The sequence below is a fragment of the Nipponia nippon genome, unplaced genomic scaffold (assembly GCF_047370975.1).
Source record: "Nipponia nippon isolate SJK-2023a ecotype South Korea unplaced genomic scaffold, ASM4737097v1 scaffold_6, whole genome shotgun sequence".
In the NCBI taxonomy this organism is placed as follows: domain Eukaryota; kingdom Metazoa; phylum Chordata; class Aves; order Pelecaniformes; family Threskiornithidae; genus Nipponia; species Nipponia nippon.
This window is the reverse complement of record NW_028262380.1, coordinates 65,947,795-65,969,230: the sequence shown is the minus strand read 5'-3', so window position 1 is coordinate 65,969,230 and position 21,436 is coordinate 65,947,795. Positions and strand designations below refer to the sequence as shown.

General features: G+C 36.8%; 1 protein-coding gene across 5 annotated transcripts in view; it reads right to left on the bottom strand.

Annotated features, from left to right (window-relative positions):
- LRBA (LPS responsive beige-like anchor protein) overlaps positions 1 to 21,436 on the bottom strand; it is a 415,388-nt gene that overhangs the window by 359,844 nt on the left and 34,108 nt on the right. For all 5 annotated transcript variants that reach the window (XM_087736323.1, XM_087736322.1, XM_087736324.1 and 2 more), the window contains exons 3-12: positions 10,900 to 11,131; positions 10,677 to 10,777; positions 8,353 to 8,448; positions 5,363 to 5,484; positions 5,132 to 5,258; positions 3,766 to 3,885; positions 3,305 to 3,451; positions 2,246 to 2,443; positions 1,435 to 1,568; positions 35 to 143 (exon numbers count right to left, since the gene is read on the bottom strand). In XM_087736323.1, coding sequence (XP_087592449.1) covers positions 35 to 143; positions 1,435 to 1,568; positions 2,246 to 2,443; positions 3,305 to 3,451; positions 3,766 to 3,885; positions 5,132 to 5,258; positions 5,363 to 5,484; positions 8,353 to 8,448; positions 10,677 to 10,777; positions 10,900 to 11,131 — 1,386 coding nt within the window. The remainder of the gene's footprint in view (positions 1 to 34; positions 144 to 1,434; positions 1,569 to 2,245; positions 2,444 to 3,304; positions 3,452 to 3,765; positions 3,886 to 5,131; positions 5,259 to 5,362; positions 5,485 to 8,352; positions 8,449 to 10,676; positions 10,778 to 10,899; positions 11,132 to 21,436) is intronic.

The window sequence follows — 21,436 nt, the reverse complement described above, 5'->3', positions numbered from 1 at the left end:
ATTAATGTAAAACATCAAGAAAGATTTGCTTTACCTTTTCTAGGCTATATCCTATCACAAGGAAGCCCTTACAGGAAAGCATCTGATCTTGCATAGCAATGGAGTTCTTCAACAACTCCATGATGAAAGCCAATAAAGTAGAACTGAAAAATATTGTGTTTTAATAAAGAAATATGTTTTAAAGGACTACAATGAGAAAGTATTTCCAAATTAACACTTCCATCACACAGCCCAGAGATACATTCAATGTGTTATATAAATGCTCAGATCAGAAATTTTAAAACAAAAAGCAAGACTAAATTTTGAAAGCTCTAACTTCTTGCTTTTAATTAATGCATTTCTAACTTGAAATTCTGGATTCTGAGATAACCATGCAACAGCAAAACTCTTCTGAAAATACGTTCTTGCAGAAAGGCAACAGTTAAGCATGTGCTTCCCTCTGCTTCGTACTTCACTTACAGACTTCTGCAAGATCAGTAACAAATGCCATTCCACTTCCTGCTGCTTTCAGATGAGGAGATATTGGAAATATTTTTCTAGACAGAGCTTTACTATTGGTTCAAGCTAATTCATCTCTGTGCTGCTGCCGAAGGAATGTTCATGCCCCTCCCCTTGTGTCACAGCACTAGTGCCTGTGAATCAAGACCTTAGCCAGACGAAAACCCCTCTAATGCTGGGCCAGTTTGCAACTAAGTCAAATCCCTAACTCATCACATAGATGCCCAAGTCTGAGCCAGTTCAAGAGAGGCCCAGGACCATTCAAAATGGGCTGAAGGCACATTGTAACCCCCTCTTCTTAGCAATAGTATGGATGTAGATCATCTTTAAACAGTCGTGAAACTACAATTGCAATGAAACAGAGCAAACTACACCAGGATTCTAAAAAGCAATCCTTTTGCTATTAATACTACTCTTGAACTTAGGAGCTCCACCAGTTTCTGTGCCTGAATGTTCAGAAGTTGGACTGAGTTGAAACAAAGCTGAAACCAGGGGAAAAGCCCAGCAGTAAGACTGAATAACAGTATCTTCCAAAAAGTCTGAAGGTAAAAAAAAAACCAAAAAAAATTCTAAGGAATAACTTCATGTAGTTGAAAAATTCATCCTTCCTGGAGTTTCTCTTGAAGCCTTCCCCAGTGGATATTCTTCATGACAGGACTAAGCTCGAGAGAATTGTCTCTAATTCTGTTACACAAAAAAATTGTGAAGTAGAAACATGTACATTTTGATTCTGTGTGAACTTTCATAGAAAATTTGGTACAAATAAACACTTCACTTTGATGTCCTGCCTGTAACAAGGCCACCTTTTTGTTGTTAGACATAATTCATTGTTGCACAAGACAATTTAAACCACTATGCCGCTTAATAAAGCGAGAGGTAATTTCCTTTACTTAAAAAGAAACAAAGAACAGAAACACAATAAGTATATGCACTCACCAAACAGTTGTGTCAACATGATCCGATGAATATTGCCTATAGTCTAACTGTGCAAAGAGAGGGAAAAGTACCTGCACCCCTCCAATGGAGTGCAGGGCACTTTGGATAGAATGCGTTAAGACTGCTTTCACATCCTGGCAAAGAAGAATTAAGAAATATTGAAATCTCCTTCAGAAACTGTTAAAAAGCTTGTTAGAAATAGTTCGAAATTTCTCCAATATAAAAACTGTATTATTACCAAACAAAAAGAAACAGCAGGAAGTACAAACTGGCTGCCACAGCCACACTAAATGCCCAGTCTGGCTGACCTACTGCTTTAGATACAGTCTACAGTGTAGATCCTCAGATGAATATACAAGGGGTGGCTTGCAAACTCTAAAACAAGTCTTTAGCAGTAGAGAAACTCTAGAACAGAACACATTAAAAGCTTCTGACAAAAGATTAAGGCGTTCAAAGCATAGGGAAGAAAAGGGTATCACATTCAATAGGACAAAGGACGGGAGATAGGTAATATCTGTAGGGGAGTGAACATGTCAGAAATGAGGAAGAAGGACTTTTTTTTTTTTAAATCTAACACAGACTTTGTAATACTGACATTTTTTAGGTTGTAACTTTGATAAAATAATTTTTTTTCTTAGGATTCTTGTGCATCCACATTAATTCAAGAAACAGGGGAGGTAGCAGCAGGGACAACACAAAAAGCCAACCTATCAGCAGTTCCCTATCTTGTCCAAATCCCTATAAAACTTGATTTTTAGGTTTTCAAACAGACACATTTGTATCCTCCAAATCTATGAAAATGTTGAAATACCTGCAGCATGAGGGCATGTGGTGAATGAACAAAAATAGAAGGGTTATCCTTAGGGGATGACTCTAGACACAGCTGTGCATCCGTAGCCCTTGGATTGTACATAAAAGCAATAGCACTGGATAGTTTGCCATCATACAGCAACAATTTGTGATGTTCATCAAGGAAGAGATCACTTTCTGCCTTGAATTTGAATGTTCCCTGGATTGGGGAGCAGGGTTGAGGAAGGAAAAAAGAAAAAAAAAATTACATTACACACATTGAGAATACGGTTCAGAACAGAACGACTGCCAAAAAATTACTGAAACATTGCTTCTTCAATCTAGCAATATTTCAGAAAGAAAGGGTCTCATAAGAACATTGACTCCAAGTCAATTTTACAGTGTTAGAACTGCAGAATTTTTTTTTGACCCCTGAAGAGTGACATTGCCAAAATGGTGGGTAATGTAAAAGAAACACGTTAGCTAGGAAACAGAATGACAGTCAGCAATGTTCACTCAGAAGGAACTAATAATTGAGAGGCAGATAGAATAGGAACCATCTTTTTTAGCGTATGTTTGTACAGCTGCTAGGGAATAACAGTCTTCAATTAGTGCCCCTCAGGCTATGACGAAACAAATAAATCACTGCAACAAAACTAATCCTCAGCACTAACTTCACACATTAAAAAAACCTGACTGGCACAATCAACTATAAAGCTACATTTCTAAAACAAATACATCATACTTGATCTAAAGTTTTCGGCCTCAATGAAAAAGTGAACCTAGCCAGAGAATACAGCAGTGTTCTCCCTCTCCCAACCACCAACACGGAAATTTTGAGAAGTAAACAGGAACACAAATTTATTTTTTATAAGAAATTAAATAATTGAATTAATGCTTACTTGTAGTTTGTGAGACGATAAATAGGCTTATAGAAGAAACATGGGAGAATTTGATGAAAAGATTAAACAGTAAGAACATTTTTAGAACAACATAGAGGTGTCACAACATTCTTAAAACCCACCATAAAGAGGTTAAACATAATTAAACTTTGGAAACTTCACAGTCAGTTCTAAGATACCTTATATCCCAGACCAAGCTGATAAATGGCAAAGATCTGAGCAGCATTGAGAGCCTCACTAAAAAGGTAAACAGACGTCATTTGCCCACAAAACACTCGATTGGCATCTGCTGTTTCTGAAGAACCCAGGAAACATTTGTCAAATGTCTGAAAATGAAACAGAACTCAGTAACAGTGTTTAATCTATGCTACACAAGCAAATTATGCAAAGAATACACATATTATCAGGGAATATTATTTCTACATAAACAAGCATTTGAGGGTCTCAGCAGAAACGAATTTTAAGTTCTGAGATGTATAAAAGCAGAATCTTCTCCTCCACCAAAAAGTTGTTAATTTTATTTCAACATTTTTCAAAAAATGCATAAAATGGGGTAGGTTTATTAATAAAATGGCAAAGGGTATTTATTTAATCCATCAAGAGAATCACCTATAGATATTAGTATACAGGGATTACTTACATCACTGGTGTTGACAAACCATGTTATTTCTCCGTAAGATGCCAGTTCCCCATTCACATAACATCGAAGTTCACTATTCTTCCAGCGGTTATAGATGTGCACTATAGTAACCATATACCACTAAACGATAAGAAAACAATTGATACAATTCTATAGACACTTAAAGTAGCTTAAGCATTAAAGTGGAGCACAGTAGAACAAATTCAACTTTTTATGTGAATTAAATTAAGACTGAAAGATTTATTTTAAGTCGAAAAGATTAAGTCATTGGTGAGTTTTCTTGCATAGCTATGTCAAAGGATACATGCCGTTTTTTCCACAAAAGGTAGACACAGAACCTTAAAAGATATTTATGGCATAGAACTCAAAAAATCTGGCAATGCTGAACCAAATTTACACTGAAACCACTGTGTAAATAAGTTTTAAGTTGGGTTACTCTTAACATGATGGACTACTGCAAATGTTGTCATTCCAACGAGCAAGGATGGCTCCAGACTAAAGACTTTCAAAGGCTGTGCATGTCAAATTATCACAAACAGAATCGATATTTACAGCAAGGGATTACTGATAAGAAATTCCTGACGAGGCCTGTTCTCCCACAAAATGTTTACACCAGTTGCTCCAGAAACATTAGCAGACTATCTAATTGAAAATTTAAACATTTTCAACATAGCATACTACTACTTAATAGGCAAGCAAGCCTTGAATATCAATAATAAAATCAACTCATTTTAATTCTTACATTTAAAAAGATACATAGAATAAAGCACCAAATGCAAGGAGACTATGTTCTGGACAACCTGAATGAACATAAAGTATAACATTCTTTCAAGAACGAATCTGTTGTTCTCCCACATGCAAGACAACCAAATTCCTATTAATGGTCCTAGCTTGATTAGGAAAAGGAAATGTGGGTTAGTAACCATGCTTTCTTAAAATAAGACTGCATTTGTCCACATCGAGTAAGTAACGACATAAAGGGGAGCCTTAGCAAAGGCTCCTTTAGGAAAAGGAGAAGAGAATGCCTGGAGGTGGGAGAAAACACAGTATAAACAGAGAAGGAAAAAAACCACAAGCCTTGTAACTTTCAAGCTGTGTATATGTACTAAGAGTTCTCAGAGAACTCACACAAGTCTCACAAATTCATAAAACTTCTGGTAAACTGCGTTTTCTAGCTCTTTCTTATATATTTCATAAGTAAAATTAAAAAGAGGTAAGAATTCAGAACACAAATTTGTTTTGCTCATTCCAGTGTAACTGTTCTTATACAGAAAGACGAGCCTAATCAATAGCTACGACACACCCCCTAGGCTACATTTTTAAATTCCTGAAACCTGTTTGAAAGATTTTTTTTATTTTTACTCACCTTTTGTGGCTTGAAATCAAATTTTACACAATGCTGGAAACCTTTTCCCTTTGATTTTATGGACGTTACAATCAAGCAGCCTCCAACAAAGTGAGCAGAATAACCAAGTCCTTTGTTTGTTCGAAAACTAACAAATTAGAACAAAATCAGCACATACACAGATGGAACCAGAAATCATTTAACAATTAATAGTCATTGAACATCAGAATTATGGTTTTACATAATACTCACCAATATAAGTAAGGCTTATCCTTATCCACATTGATATTATTTACAGGATCCATTCTTAACCAAGTGTGGAAAGTAAACCCATTCTGGTACGGCCACTTGGCTATAGGAGGTAAGGCAATAGCCTAAAGAAAGCAAAAAGTTATTCACATGGAAAGATCAACTTCACAATAGGAAGAGTATACAGCTTCAGATACACACTACAAATGCGTACGCTACAAATGACTACAGTTTCCCTATACTAAAAAAACTGGCCTAACTTCTGTGCTTTTTGTACTCCACTATTAAAATATTTAATTAATCTAAATATTTAAAAACTGGTCTTTATATCTGGAAGCAGATTATTAATACTAACCCACACTTCAAAAATTAAATGCTTAGTGGAAGCCTTACAGCATAAAAGCTCCTCAAAATGCAAATGCAAGTTGATTTGGTTTCATGATAACCTGACAGAATAATCAGGTTTATAAACTTACTTTCACACAGTGTTGGTATTCAAGAAAATAACTGATTATGAAAAGAAGCTGGCCACAAAAAGAGAATCATATACATTTCACTTAACAGATTCTGTTCTCTCTTGAAACTCCATGTCTATGTAGCCTTCCAGTTAGAACGTGACAGACTTAAAAAACTTCCTTAAAAGAAAGGTAATACAATCCCCACCAGCCAAAATCTTCATATCAAACACCACGTTTATGTTAGCTCAAAAGCTAAGTTATAAACTGTGTGGCAGGGCCCTTTGTTTCAAACAGTTGGGTTTTATTGTGTGGGGTTTTTTGTTTGGTTGGTTTTGTTTGGTTTTTTGGGTTTTTTGTTTGTTTGGGTTTTGTTTTTGTTTTTTAACATTACTATTAACTTTCCACTGTTTTGCTGCACAGATTTGCAATACACACTTCAACTAAGACTGCCATAACCTCTGATCAAAGATGCTGTCCAGATGATCAACACCAATGAACAAAAAACATCAAAGAACTTGAGTGTCGCCAGACTCCTTATTATGCTCCCACGCTCCATTCAGCTATCCCTGTGCAAACAAAATGCTATAAATCCTTCTCTATGCCAGCTAGCTAACCAGGCTGCGTGTCTTTGAGCCCAACTTCTAGCTGGTAGCTGGAACTGGTAGCGCTATCATTTGGTTTAACTCGCAATGGATCTTGGAGTAATTATATCAAATACTTAATTTCTCAGACTTGTTAATTTAAAAATATATAAGAATATTGACATTAAGGTTACTGAGGCACCCCAATATCACATATGGTTCAAGCACTCAACACAATTATTAGAAGTTAAATACAAAACCAGTACATGAATAGCCAAAAGGAACAAAAACATGCCTATCTATTGCCAAGTTCTGTTGCATGTGATAAACATATAACCACAGAAGCATTTTCCTAGTAGTCTGCGTTTTTCAGTCTCAAGTTTTCATTCCAGAAAAATTCATTACGTCATCAAGTTGCTGAAATTTAATCTCAAGCCACTGAGGCAGAAAGGTAATGGGTTTATGTGAACTGGAAAGAGTCATCTAACAAATCTTATTCAACTCTTATTCTGAAATTAAGCATCAAATTTTGAACATACTATTTCATCCTATAATTTTAGAAGCAAAAGTGTTGATATACGTAAATTCCTACAGAAGATTCTGCACAGCATTTTCCAACTACCTATTTAGTTTCGAACTCTTTTTCAGGTGAATACCACGTAACTTAAAAATGAATCAGTCACCTGAACAATTACAAGATGACTGCCATTGTTAAATTTAATCCTGTTTCAGTATTATTCAACCCACACGTGCCTAGTATCCACATTTTCTCAGAGAATTCTTATAAGCAATATATGTTATACACAGCAGCTGATCATTAAAAGAACTAACAAACGGTACAAGTATGGCCACTTCTAGTTCAACACTTCTGTAGTTTAACTAGCAAAGGTTTCTAGATGTAAGGCTAGACGGGAAGCCCACGCTGGAGCAGGCTCCTGGCAGGACCTGTGACCTGTGAAGAGGAGCCCACACTGGAGCAGGTTTGCTGGCAGGACTCGTGACCCCACGGGGGACCCAGGCTGGAGCAGTCTGTTCCTGAAGGACTGCACCCCGGGGAAGGGACCCACGCTGGAGCAGTTCATGAAGAACTGCAGCCCGTGGAAAGGACTCACCTTCGAGAAGTTTGTGGAGGACTATCTCCGATGGGTGGGACCCCAGGCTGGAGCAGGGGAAGAGTGTGAGAAGGAAGGAGCAACAAAGACAACGTGTGATGAACTGACCACAACCCCCATTCCTCATCCCCCCATGCCATTCAGCAGGAGGAGATAGAAAAATCAGGAGTGAAGCTGAGCCCAGGAAGAAGGGAGCGGTGGGGGGAAGGTGTTTTAGGATTTGTTTTTATTTCTCATTATCCTACTCTGATTTGATTGGTAATAAATTAATTTCCCCAAGTTGAGTTTGTTTTGCTCATGACGGTACTTGGTGAGTGTTATCCCTGTCCTTATCTCAACCCTCACGAGCCCTTTGTTACATTTTCTCTCCCCTGTCCAGCTGAGGAGGGTGAGTGAGAGTGGCTTTTGGTGGGCATCTGGTGTCCAGCCAAGGTCAACCCACCACAAAGCCACTCTCACACATACTGGATACTAATACAAGTACCATTCGACACAGAAACATGGGAGTGAAAAGTAGGCAGATCCTCCTTGCAATGAGACTTAACTGAACCAGTCTGGAAAAAAAAAAAAAAAAAGAAAAAAAAAACAACCACCCAAAAAAGCCTCATTTATATCCGTTCTTTATGTAATAGCATTTGTCCTTCTATAGTGATAATGCACACTTATTATAAGCATGATTTATTTAGGCATCATGTAGGTGTCAGGCAGAGAAAAAAATTTGGTTAAAACTCTAGGTCTATGACAATGACAGATGAGACAAAAGAACACCACAAATGAAAATAACCAATAGACATAAAAGAAGAACAAACAAACAAAACACAAGACTTAAAATATCTACATACTGCAGCACTTTTTCCCGGAAAGTTGAAGAAGGCATCGGGTCCGTACTTCTGAGGCATGTGTTTTAACACAGACAATAACTTCCCAGCATGTGGTGGCTGACAAAGAGAATTATTACATTTGTAAATAAATAAAAACACACCTATAAGAAAGAAAAGACTATACACACAAAAATTTAATTTTGACACATTTTAAAGCTTTGCACATGGTGGAGTAATACTATAAGACACTTAGCACTTCCAATAAACAACATTAACAAAGAGTCATGGATACCTTCACACAATACGCAGTAAGTGCACTGAAATACAGTTAATTGGATAACTAAATTAAGAACTCAAAGGCCAGCGTCACTTTCATCCAGCATAAGCTAAACTAACCCTGAATGTTGGTTCCTCCCTCTATCTGTTCGTTCCCATCAGCGCTACCGTTTGTGTGGATTTGCAGTGTGCTAATTAACTGATCCAGCTGAAAATAAATTTAGGAAAAATAAATGCAAACCAATTTTCAGTTACAGAAGTTTTGGATTGTGGCTGCATGAAACCTGTGCCAGTACGACGGAGATGGGGAATACCTAGCAAAAGGGAGAGGGAGGATCAGCAGACAGGACTATTTTCATCAGGACTACAGTCTATACTGGATTAAAGTGCCTTGGTTGCATATATCCCTTCATATAAGTCCATGGAGAAAGATTCAAGCCTCAAGGGCAGTTTGGAGCACCAAAACTGAGTGGTCGGGTAGTGTGAATACTTAACACTTCTCCACCACCACCCTAATTCTGCATTGATTTTGTTGCAATACTCAGCAACTACAAACTCCAAGTATATGAGCTCACAACAACAGAAGTACAGCAAATACTGGTCATAGTGACAGAACAATTTTGTCCGTCTCCTTTTACCACTGCGTAACTTTCCAGTAGATCTATTTTTAAACTACGATTTTACACTTCTGATCTTTTCCTGGAAGTGCCCTTTTTCCCCTCTTGTAAGCAGCCACCTTCTGAAAACTAAGCATTGCATGATCCACTGCAAGTATTTCAAATGTACCAAAATTATAGTCAGATAAACAGTGCTTCATGAATCTGAATTAAAATTGAGGAGGAAACACTGAACTCCTTAAATGCCTTCAGCACTACAGAATTCAACTAGGTAATTTGTGTTGTAGCCAAATACTTTGTATCTTTACAGCACTGCTGATTTTAAGATTTATGGAGCTGTGCAACTCCTTAGCAATACAACTGTGGCATTTTTCTCTTCCTTTCCTCTATATTTAGTCTTTAATAAAGAAAGGAAATTAAATGCAAATAGCAGAGAGACAGGAAATGAAAAAGTTAATGTTACAGAGACAACTTTAATTCATCTATGGTTAAATATACTCTGTATGTTCAATTACTAGGTTTAAACACTCTATTAAGTTTAGACTATTTTATTTGCGCAAGTTAAGGTCTCCAAAGTTATTTATTTCAAAGTGTCTTTTAAAACTTGCTATATTATTTGTGCATACTGGCTTTTACACCGAACACATTTTTTTTTAATTATTTGAAGTCGACAGACACTGTGCTACTTTTTCTCTACACTAGGTAGAGTATTTAGAAATAACAGGAGCTGGATTAAAATTCAAAGCAGGTGAAACTATTGTTAAAACAGTTCCCAATTCCAGCAAAACAACAATTCTGTGTTAAAGAAAACTTTATCTGGTGGCCTCTACGACATACACATTTTTACTTTAGGGAAGGAGGTTCTCAACAGCAAAAGGAGACCCTCTTCCCCCTTTCTAGTTCACACAGAAACAGGAGGAAACACAATACAGTTTTTCAGCTGGAGCTCATTTCCTTCGTTTCAATTTCTGCCACAAATTCTCACCTCCCTAACTAGATAACTTTTTTAAATCTTCAGGTAAAGCAGAACAATGTGGAAATATGAGCACACTAAACTGCCCATGTAGAAATTTATTTATTTATTTCTCTCTTTTGTCTTAAAAAAATAAATAATCCTTTTTCCTTCTATTTCACATAACTAGAAATAAAAAAAAAAACCCACACATGTGCACAAAAACACTTGCTTAGAGTCACCATATTACTCCCAGGTGTTCAAAAAGACCAATCCTGTACATAGATCGAGGAGGAAATTTAATTTCATCACTATTCTATATTTTAATTGCTTGCAAGTAAAAAGATTCCTTGATATAATACCAGAAAGCATCCTATATTTCTTGGTACATTTAAAATTTGTTTATTATAAAGGTTATCAAACAGCCTTTTAACTTGTGAACATTAGGAAAAATATAAGCAACACTACAAAAATGGTTTCAGTTTTGCGTTTTCTCTTACCCATCTCCCTTTTTCTCCTTGAAGCTTGCTGAAGAATAACTTTAGCTCTCGAACTGTCAAGTTATAGCTAGCCAACACACCCAGCATATCCACTAAGAGATCTGAAAAGGAACAGCAATATAATTGCTTAATAAAATGCAATGTCAAATTTCTATCAATTAATAAATGCCTCCGTGAGATTTTACATAAAAGGAATACAGTTTGAGTGTGGGTGCAACTGTACCTGCAATCATGTTGTCAGCTCTATCAATCCTCTTGAGCACTTGTTCAACGAGCCCCACTTCTGTGCATGCTTGTAGATTGCGTATACTTTTCTTCAAGATGGCTGTAAACATGCTCCACACCTCAGCCTGGCAGGTGATGTCACACTTGTCCAGCAAGTCTACCATGCAGGTGATGCCCTCTCCTTCTTGGATGATAAAGTTCATTTCCAAGTCAAACTGGCCCCCAACAAGCTTTCAGACAAAAGATTAAAAAAAAACCCTTAAGACAACTGTATTGAAGTACCATTCCATGTTTAAAGTTATTCATTCTGCAAGAAGAAAGCTATCAAAGACATAAGCTCAAAAAACCATAGCGAGGCCAATATCAACATATCAAGTCTTATTCTTTGTTTCAAGTTCTGTTGAGAAACTTCAACAAAGGTGCTCCTAAGGTGTCACCCACTATCAGACAATTGCTGCAGAAGAACGTGTGGGTAGTTTAAGATACAGATGTCCTGAGCTGCCCCACATAGCTGAAAAGTGAAGAGACCAAGTGAGCATTCCAAAACAGGCGAGAGAGACAAGTCAGCTAAGATAACTTAAATGGCCTGGCCCTAAAAGCTTTCTTTCACATGTGCTTAACACTCCTCAAATAAGAGGGCAATTCTAGCCAAAAGGAGCTGACACACATCAGACATACTGCCACTTATAAACACTTAAGAGTCATTCCTGAGATACCGAATAAAGCTGGTTAAGTATTAACTGCCAGTTTCATTAGTAGCCACAGGTACTAAAAGGAAGCAAAGGCTTGCTGTATTTGCGTGAATGCAAAACTGCAGCGCTGTTTGAAGCCTCTTACTATGCTTTGGCTAAGGCACTTAAGTAATATTTCAGGTCTCCTAGATGCAGGCTTTGTTTAAACATACACTGAGTAACTAACCACATATGCACGTGCCAAGGAGGTGGAGGGGGGAAGGAAATAACCTACTTCATTCTCATTTGTGTACTCAATAAAATAAAAATTCCAGTTGAGGGAAAGATGTGCTGCACTAAGGTAACTTCTCTACCCCAGTTCCTCACTCCACTTTTTAAACTTCTCTTGGACTTTAGAACTGTATTAAACTTAATGCTTGCCATAATACCCATTATATACCACCATACAAATAGGAATTCAGATAGCATTGACTCAAATGATCAAAATGGACTCATGATCAACAGCATTTCAGCTCGTTCTCACTTCTACAAGTTTGTCCAAGAGAAGACATCATTTTTGTCCTACATTGTATTCCTTTCACAGGCTTTAACCCCATTAACAGCTGCAGTACTGTCACTTGCCAAAGTCATACCATCTCAAAACTGCCCCAAAATACATATACTAACTTCCTTCCATATTAGCTCCGACAGTTTCTCTCAGCTAGTCAGGATCTGAAGATAAACTTACCCAGCGGAACAGAATATATGCTCTTCATTAACTACTGAAATTACCATACATTTTCCTCAAGTGTCTAAATCTTGTCACTCTGAAGAAGCAATCTTTGGTCTTCTGGGCATAAATCAGTAATGCCAAACACCACAAGAAGCAGAGAAAGTTACTGCTTTTATGACAGAATAGACAATGTCTCATGGCAACAGTTTCTAAACAGTAATTTACACTTTTCCATTTTCTCCCCTCTTGGTCCTGAAAAATAATTATGCAATTTACTATCAGATGCTTCCTTAATATCCAGGGAAACTGCAGGAACTAAACGGGGAGACTTGAATTATACTCCCAGCTTCTCTATATCAACTCACACTGTCAACTCAAACAAATCTATCAAGTCATTATCATTCTCCAAGCCTCAGTTTTCCCCCTCCATAAGATGGAGCAGAGGCCTACCTCAAGAAAGCCCTGTAAGGTAGAATTCAAGGGAGAACGCTGAGCAGAATGGATTAACACAGAATTATCGCAAAACAAATGCAAAGAAAAAAAGTATACCCCCCTTAAAAAAAACCCGAACAAAACATTTGAAAATGTAAAATACATAACCAACGTTACACTTTATTTTACACTAAATTTATCACTCTCTACAGAACTGAGGTATTCCTCAAGAAGCCACTCACTCTCTCACCACCAAGGTAAGAAACAAAGAATATACTGCATTCCGTGTACAGACAGAATAGCTGAAGGTTAAATTCTAGCCACAAAACACTTGCTAATTCCTAACAAGAAATTCAACTCTCTATGCGTTTGGTTTTAACTACCAGCCAACCATCAATTATCACACCAAAACCATATACGGCAACTAGAGGTGACCTTACCTTCACCCTATAGTCTACACCACCATCTTTCATTTTTGGCTAGATACACTATTATCAGTAACCACCCATCCAGGAAGCTGTCAAATTAGGTTTCCAATCTAATCTGCAAACACAAGCATTTCAGCAAGTACATTCTAGAAATAATGTGCTATGGTAAAAATAATTACCATTTTAAGATTTCCTTTAAGGGAAGCGAGGACAAAAAAATTGACAGAGAAAGCAATATACCAAAGGCACAGTGCAGTTGATGTACTATATGTATGCATACCCATTAGATACACATAAGCACACACACCCCCCACAGTATTTCATATTAACCCTTTCTAATGGTGATTTGAAACTGATCAACCTTCAAAACACAAATTTGTTTCCAATGACAGGGATCATAATCCAGGTCCATGCATTGGCTAGTTATTATCTGAGCTGTAGTAATGGCTGTGCACAGCAAAATGTAATCTTCCCAAATGTCACAGTAAGTTATGAATATCTGAGCAGCTTAATGCACCTTACTAGCCATGAAGTGTGAGAATGTAATCTTATTACCTTTTTTATGGTTGTATTTTTTTGAATAATGTAGCCTTTGAACTGATGTATAGTCTTTCCTTGCACTTTAGCATGATTTGGTCTCCTATGTCGCACAGTACATTTTTCAAAATTCTCCAGTTCAACGTATTTTAAGTCCTATGCTGAGCTGCATAAACAATCTTTATAGCAACCTACAGGGTGGCATAACGTTTTCTTTCTTCGGCATCTAAGTATAAGCTTACAGGAATGGTTTTAAAGTGCAGTATTCAAAGTATTCAAATACATCCTCACAAATTTTACATTTTGCCAGTTATATTTACCTTTGAAAAATATATAAACTAAACCGATAGCTCAAGCTTTTTGGTAAAATGTTTCTACATTTAGCTGATTGAGAACAGGGAGAATACTTTACAGCAATTTTTAACTACACGCTCAGAGTGTGATTTTTTTTTTCCCCTTAGAGAACCAAACTAATGGGAAGTCAACATAATAGCACTAATTTTAAGTATAAAATAGCACTACATCACTTCTAAATAGAAAGAAAAAGCCAATTTAAACACACAAAACCTCTCTTTGCAACAAACCTTTCATCTAACAAAACAGGAGAAGTGATCCAAGATATAAAAGAGATGGTGCGCTCTTTGGGTGAGCAACTACCAAACTACAGTATGCAGAAAACAGCTCAGAATAAACACAGTCAAGCTCCAGTTCCCTGAAAGATCATGATCTAGATTATTAATCTAATTTAAAGTAATTTCTCCCAGTGGCAGATATAAAATATTTCAAAAGCTTGTAAGAAAATGTGAAGAAAAGTATTTCCATGAACTATATCAGAAAAAAAGAAATCAAGTCCAAGACTACAATCAGCGTTTCTCCTGGAAAAGCCAAATTGGCTATACTTGGGAGAACCATAGGGCTGGATCTCCAGAGTTTTACCTCAAACCTCCCAAAAAGACTTCACTTCTACAGAGCTTCCTCATCCTTCTGGTTACTAGGGAACCTACACATCAAGACAAATGTACTTGTTTTGTTCCATAAAGCCAGGATGAAAGAACGATTAATGAAGCAAACCGTGACCTCCCTTTTCCTCAAGATGTTGATTTTGTAATCTCAGAATGTCCAAAACAACAAGTATGGACAATGCCCATCCAATGGAAAATGCCTATCCCATGAAGAAAAAAAAAAAAAAAAAAATGCAGTCAAATAGGCCAGTTCTACCTCAGTGGAAATTTTAAAAGTTTATGCTTAATACGAACCTGCAAAGCTGTGTGTACAGAGCTGATAACTGCCTGAACTCTTCTATTCATAAGAGCAAGGTACTTATACAAGATAAACATCAAGACAAACATGCCGAAGCTAAACTAAATTTCAAGTTTAGTTTGAAATTGTTGCCATTTCAACAATTAAAGGTTTGATATACATCCTACATTTTACCTCTGTTCACAAAATAGCTAATGTTATCCAAAACGGTCCTGTTCTTACTGCAATTTTACATCATGTCAGTCAATGCAAGGTTAAAAACAAACAAACAAAACCCTATGTTTTTCATCCCTCAATGATGAAATCTGAATCCAGCTTCTGGAGAACACAAACACAAAAAAGATGGATTCATTTTAGCCATTATGCTTCTGAGTAACAATAAATATAATACTCTTTGCCTGCATTTACTCTTATCTTCCACCAAAGTAATACCTGGACTCCACCCCCTTTCACGTATTCAGAAATTCAAAACAAATGTATTGATCATCAAAAATACATGCCAAAGATTTGGGAAGTATAAGAACTAAAACCCCTTTAGGGCAAGGCTCTCATAGGATCATGAGTGATCCCAAGCCAGTCAAATCCCCTGAGGGCACACAATAAACAGTAGAAGTCAACACCGTGGTACACATCCTGGGTGGGACAGAAAGATGGTTCTGATTTGGAAAGGTCTCTACAGACCAGATGAGGAAAAAGGTGGGGAAAAAAGAGTAAGTCGTAGGTACTAATTCGCAGCAATCCATTCTCTGCCCCTCACCCCCGACTTTTCCATGCAGTCTTTTCTATCACTAACACAACACTTGGAGGTGAGAACATATTAAAATACGAGTCCTGAGAGGAGATTTGGTAGGAAAGCCTGTCGATAGTTTGGATAAGTATATCGAATAGTGACATTAGCATGAATGTCAAGTCCGTGAAATCATGGCAAACAGGGCTCAGGCCCAGAGAGGTTATAGGGAGGCAAGAAAGGGACATGAAAAGCCTGGATATCAACCTTTTTTTCTTCAATATATTGCCACTATATCAACCATAATGCAACCAGAAAAACCAGGCTAAGCACAAAGAACTGTGGGAAGACCCACTCGTGAAAGGCAAGGTCATAACCTTCCAGCAAGACACAGATGATTTAAAGTCATTTGCTACCATAGCTCAAAGTTTGAAGTAACATGAGACCATGAGTATGCAAGTGACCAGTGACTTTTTCACAGAAGGAAAGATTCCACTCCAGCCTCTTCCGTAAGAATCCTCTTTAACCTTGCTCCAGCTTTGGACTTGCTTTCTTCCAGGTTAAAAAACAAAACCAAAACCAATCAAAGAGCAAACAGGTATTTCTTGAGCAGAAAACCACAAACTTTACCTGCTGATATCTCAGGCTGAAGTCACCAGTTTCCCCCCCATCCAACACTACCAGACAGTTACACTACAAAAAAAGAATACATCTCCTCTGCTTTCTAAGGGAAAAAGAATGGTAAGAAAGTAAAGAAAAGGAAAAAAAAAAAAAGTACATTTCATTTTCTTCTTAGTTAGCTGCTTTCTCTCCTGTTGCCAAGTTCCTAACAAAACTTACACCTTCATTTACCTGGCAAATAAGAAAGTTCCATTTTAAACCAGGCATATCAATAGTGGCATTGCATGACAACATTGCACCCACTTTAACCTTGATGCTTTTGTATGATTCTGCTCAATACTGTTACTGACTATGATCAAAGCTGCATCATTCAGGAAAAATCATTCCCATTGCTTCCCTTCATAGTGATGTAGCATGAATGTTCTGTATTAAAGTAAAACTGCTTTAAGTCTGTCTCTCGTTTGGAAAACTGCCTAAAAGTCATTTTAACAAGCACGCACAAGGTGTTAAGAGTCTGCTGCTGCCACCTAATGTTGTATTTGAAACCGTTAGCCCAGCATTACACATTTTTAATATAGTGTCTCAGCACGATATCATTCTCTTCCTCCCCAAGACAGCTTTATATCAGCAGCTTATACCTCATGCGCTGTCACAACGAAGAAGAAAGCTGTATCTCCAGGAAATAAGACTGGATAAGATTTCAAATTAGTAGAAAAGTTTACATTTAAGTATTGGTTTATATAAAACCAGAGTTTCTTCAACTTGCAATTGCTAATTACGGAAGGCATGCAATTTACCCAATTTACACAGGAGAGAGCAGCAAATATCTCCTATCCAGTTAATCTGAGACATAACACAGTTCATTAAAACTTTTCTTTAAAAAGGCACTGAGCTATGTCTATGTATACATTAAAATAACACTCTCAGCCAAAATAACAAATGTCAAAAAGCAAAATTCTTGTCCCAGTAGGTACAATACAGCTGAAGCAACCTTATGGTGGTGACATTTACCTGTGGGTTTCTCCTTCCCAATAGAAGGGGGGCGGGGGAAGACACAAAACACTTTAAAAAGATGATTATGCTGTAATCAATGATGCTTTGTTTACCCTAGCCAATAATCTAGTATTTTCACTCTGCTTGCAAGCATTTTTACGTCAAATTAGTTCACTAACAAAATTAGTTCAGTTTGTAGTGTGCAGCCCCAGTGCAATTTTGGTTTTTAACCTATTTTAGAAAAAGCTTTTAGAATATTTTTTTTAAGTACGTACCAAAAAAATGAAATTTCATCTCTTATCTTATAAAGGGAGCAATCCCAGTTTTAAGTGAAATGATTAGTAAAGTTAAATTTTACCCTATATAAACAAACAAAAAAAAGACAAAAAATCCTACATTTACTTTATCAGTTTGGTATCCATCCAAAAAAATTATCTCAATACAAACAGTTCAAATTAAAAACAAAAATCACACTCAAACTCAAAACAGTTACAGCACTCCACACCATGGTGCACAGTACTTCTGTCTTCCCTTCTGGAAATTCAACAACAGACTCCAAAAATGAAAGATATAGACAAGTCCAATACTAGGAATTTTACCCTCCTCCCAATCTTTACTGACCCATCAAGAGGTGGGACAGCTGATATAAAAAGGATTGCCAAGACCAAGACAAAAAACATGAGTACTAAGGGCCCAGGGAACCACACTGACACAGACAACCAAACAGTAGATACACCCAGCAAACCTGCAGGCCATTGGACAAGTTCGGAGAAGAAAAGAGGAGACAGTACAACACTCATTCTCTACTGGCTTTTGTTCGAAGCACGACACGGAGCACAGAGGCCCTTTGCTCCTGAAGAGGCCGTGTGACTATAAGCTTTATTTCAAATCTCTGAGGAAACAAAGGACTACCGAGTTGATTTTTTGCAAATCAAACAATTTCAAGACAAGATTTCAACACACTCCAAATAGTGGCTAAAGGCGTATTTACAAAACCTGACAGTTTCCAGAGTTTGGCTTATATTATAGATCTCAATAGACATTAACATAGATGTAGACTATATCTAAATCCAGCTGAAATTCATATCTTTCCAGTATCCATGTTAGTAGCATTTAATTCTGCTTTTATTTTAATTAACTTTTTTCAGTGTACCTTAACCTGTGATACCGTTTAAGACATACAAGAAAGATATGACTCCAAGAGATGGTTTAATAATATGCAAATTTGTGGCTCCATACAGGAAATGAAATATCCTAAATCTTTACATCACATCAGATTCATATGTGCATTGAAAGCAAATAAATCATTTAAACCATGATACAGAGAACCTTTTTAAATTTGCATTTATCTACAGTAAATACTGCCATGTTCTTTAATAGCTTGCTAGTGCAATCTTAGCAAACTAATGATTTATGGTTTTGACATTTTAAAAATCAGAAATCTGTCATTTTATGACATCCGGTAGAAAGTCAGCTCGAGTTACATTACTCTGAATTTAAACTCAAACACATGAAATACATATAGCAAAGCACTGTACCATACTGTCCATTTCATTATCCAACACTTTCCCCCCTAGCTACACTTCTAAAAGTTATCCAACATCTTTATTTGAATTTACAAGAATATTAAAAATAGATTTTTTTTTTTTTTTTTTTTTTAGACACATGTAACTTCATCAAGCACGTAACTTTTTGTCAAGTCTGGAAATATCACCCATCAGCAAACAAAAACAATCTGCTACACACTGAGAGAAACAGGCTAACCATCCCTCAGCCACCACGCTGCACAGGTCTGCGTCCTGTCCTATCTTAATTCTTCCCCTCAAGGAAGGAGCCCAAAAGATAACATTTCTAGTATCATATGAATCAACAAGTCCAAAGTGGGGAACAAATCATACGGTCAGGATGACTTTACAAAGAATGCCCTGCTTGCGCCTACCTCCATCAGTCAGGACATTCACATTGTATGCTGCAGGCAGAAGCGAATTCATTCTGCCCACAGGCCAAATCAGAAAAAAAACCCAAACCAACAACTATACAACACTGACACTGCGCCTGAGCAAATATAACTGTAAGTTTACATGTATTTAAAAATAAGGGCCCACATAGAAGTTAGACAGGTAGGTTAAAATGAGCAAAGTAGATGGTCTCCCACTGCCAGAGAACACAGTCGCCTCTTGCAATGACCAGTGAAAGAAAAAAATTTCAAGTCTAATAATACAGTTGGATACCCCTAAAACAACAGTTACCTGAAACATGCCCATGCTGTCTTGTCATTAAATTACTTTTTCTAACCTGCTTAGTATTCAGCATCTGAAAAAACTAACAGCTAGCTTTTTTTTTTTTAATTACTTAAATGTAAAAGACTACCAAAGAGAACTGTTTTCCCTCGAACTGGTGTGCAAAGAAAGTAACAATAATTCAATAAGAAAGCATTTTAAGATGCTTCCTTTAAACATTTAGTTTTACTAATGACTCAAGTAATTAATTAGAATCATAGACTCAGAATCATTTAGGTTGGAAAAGACCTTTAAGATCATCAAGTCCAATTATTGAATTTATTTCAATTTGACAGGGACATCACAGGTGTAGTAAACCCCTTCCAATTATACAGAAGTAGAAACAATTACACAATTATTCTTACATATACCACATATACTGAACAGGGACACGTCTAAAAATATATATACCTACAACAGGTTACTAATGTAAAATAATATATTATATTTGACCTTCTGAAAAATTGCAGCTTCCTAAGCTAAGAAAACTAGAAAAAAAAAGTGAAGTAAATAATTCTCAAAAAGTCTCCCAGTGCATCCAAAGTGAGGCACGTGCACCCCAGGGGTGCGCAAGACAATCCTCTGGGGCGTGGAAAGAAAATATTTTTTGTATCATTACTAAATAAAATTTAAAAATTAAAAATAGTTTTTATTTTATCTTTATCTCACCCTTTTTAATTTCTACTTTTGTATCATTTATAACATAGATAATAATACAGCAGTACATGTATATAATTTATAAATAAATAGTTATAAGCTTATTAGGGGTGCGTGCTCAAAATATTTTTACTGATGGGGTGTGCAATCAAAAAGGTTTGAAGACCACTTCCCTAGATGCTAGAAAACAGGCAATATATCCCAATATTCTCCTGAAGAAACAATACATCTGTCTGGTATTTTACAGTGGATTGGGGGTGGGCGGAAGGAAGCCACCACTGTTTACGGAATCTGAAGTTTGCATCCTGCAAGTCTTATACAAGCAATCCTTCATGTAACTTTATAACTTTTGACTTAAACTGGGTATCCACTTTGTAACACTTGCAAAGTACATTATTAAAAAAAACTGTGTAACAGTGGAGTTCTAGGAGTAAAACAAGGTTATGAGTTTATTCTGAGAAATGTGTTTGAAAGTGTTTTGCCAGCTTGTGGAGACTGGGGGATAACAGCTACAAGTAAGGGAGAACGGCGGAAGGAACAAAGGAAATCACAGAAGAGGAACAAAACAGAACAAGTTCCAAGTATGGAATTGTATAAGAATATACAAATACAAAGAATAAGCAAAGAATAACCTTACAAAAGGAATAAAATGAAGCTCAAGAAGCCAAGAAACAATACAAGATGAAGTGAGTAATCAGTTTACTTATAAAGCTCTGGCAGGTTTTATCAGATTTAGCAACCGTAATATTAAGTATTTCCTCTCCTACTGAAAGTCACAGCCTTCATATAGCACATGCTAGAAGCAAATGTGTGCCAGCTCCTCAACTGCCATCACATTTCATAGCTCAGCAGATCAATTGCAGAGAATTTCAGCACAACTAAAGGCACCGGGTTACAAATTCCAACAGAAAGCAAGAACCAGCACATCTGTTTCTGTCATTTCTGACACCGCCTCGATCCAGAACAGCTGGAAAACACCACACTTGCCTTCTCAGATTTGGCAGAGATTGCTGCCACAGCTAAAGCAGAGATGGTTAAGAGTCTGGATGTAAGAAATACTAAATGATATGCTACAGGAAACATAACACTCAGCTTTCCCTGTTGCCGTTTTCTTTCATTTTCTGTAGCTGTGATCAACATGGGAGAACCATGCAGATGACCCTGACTAGAATAGAAGGGTGCCTAGAATAAATAACA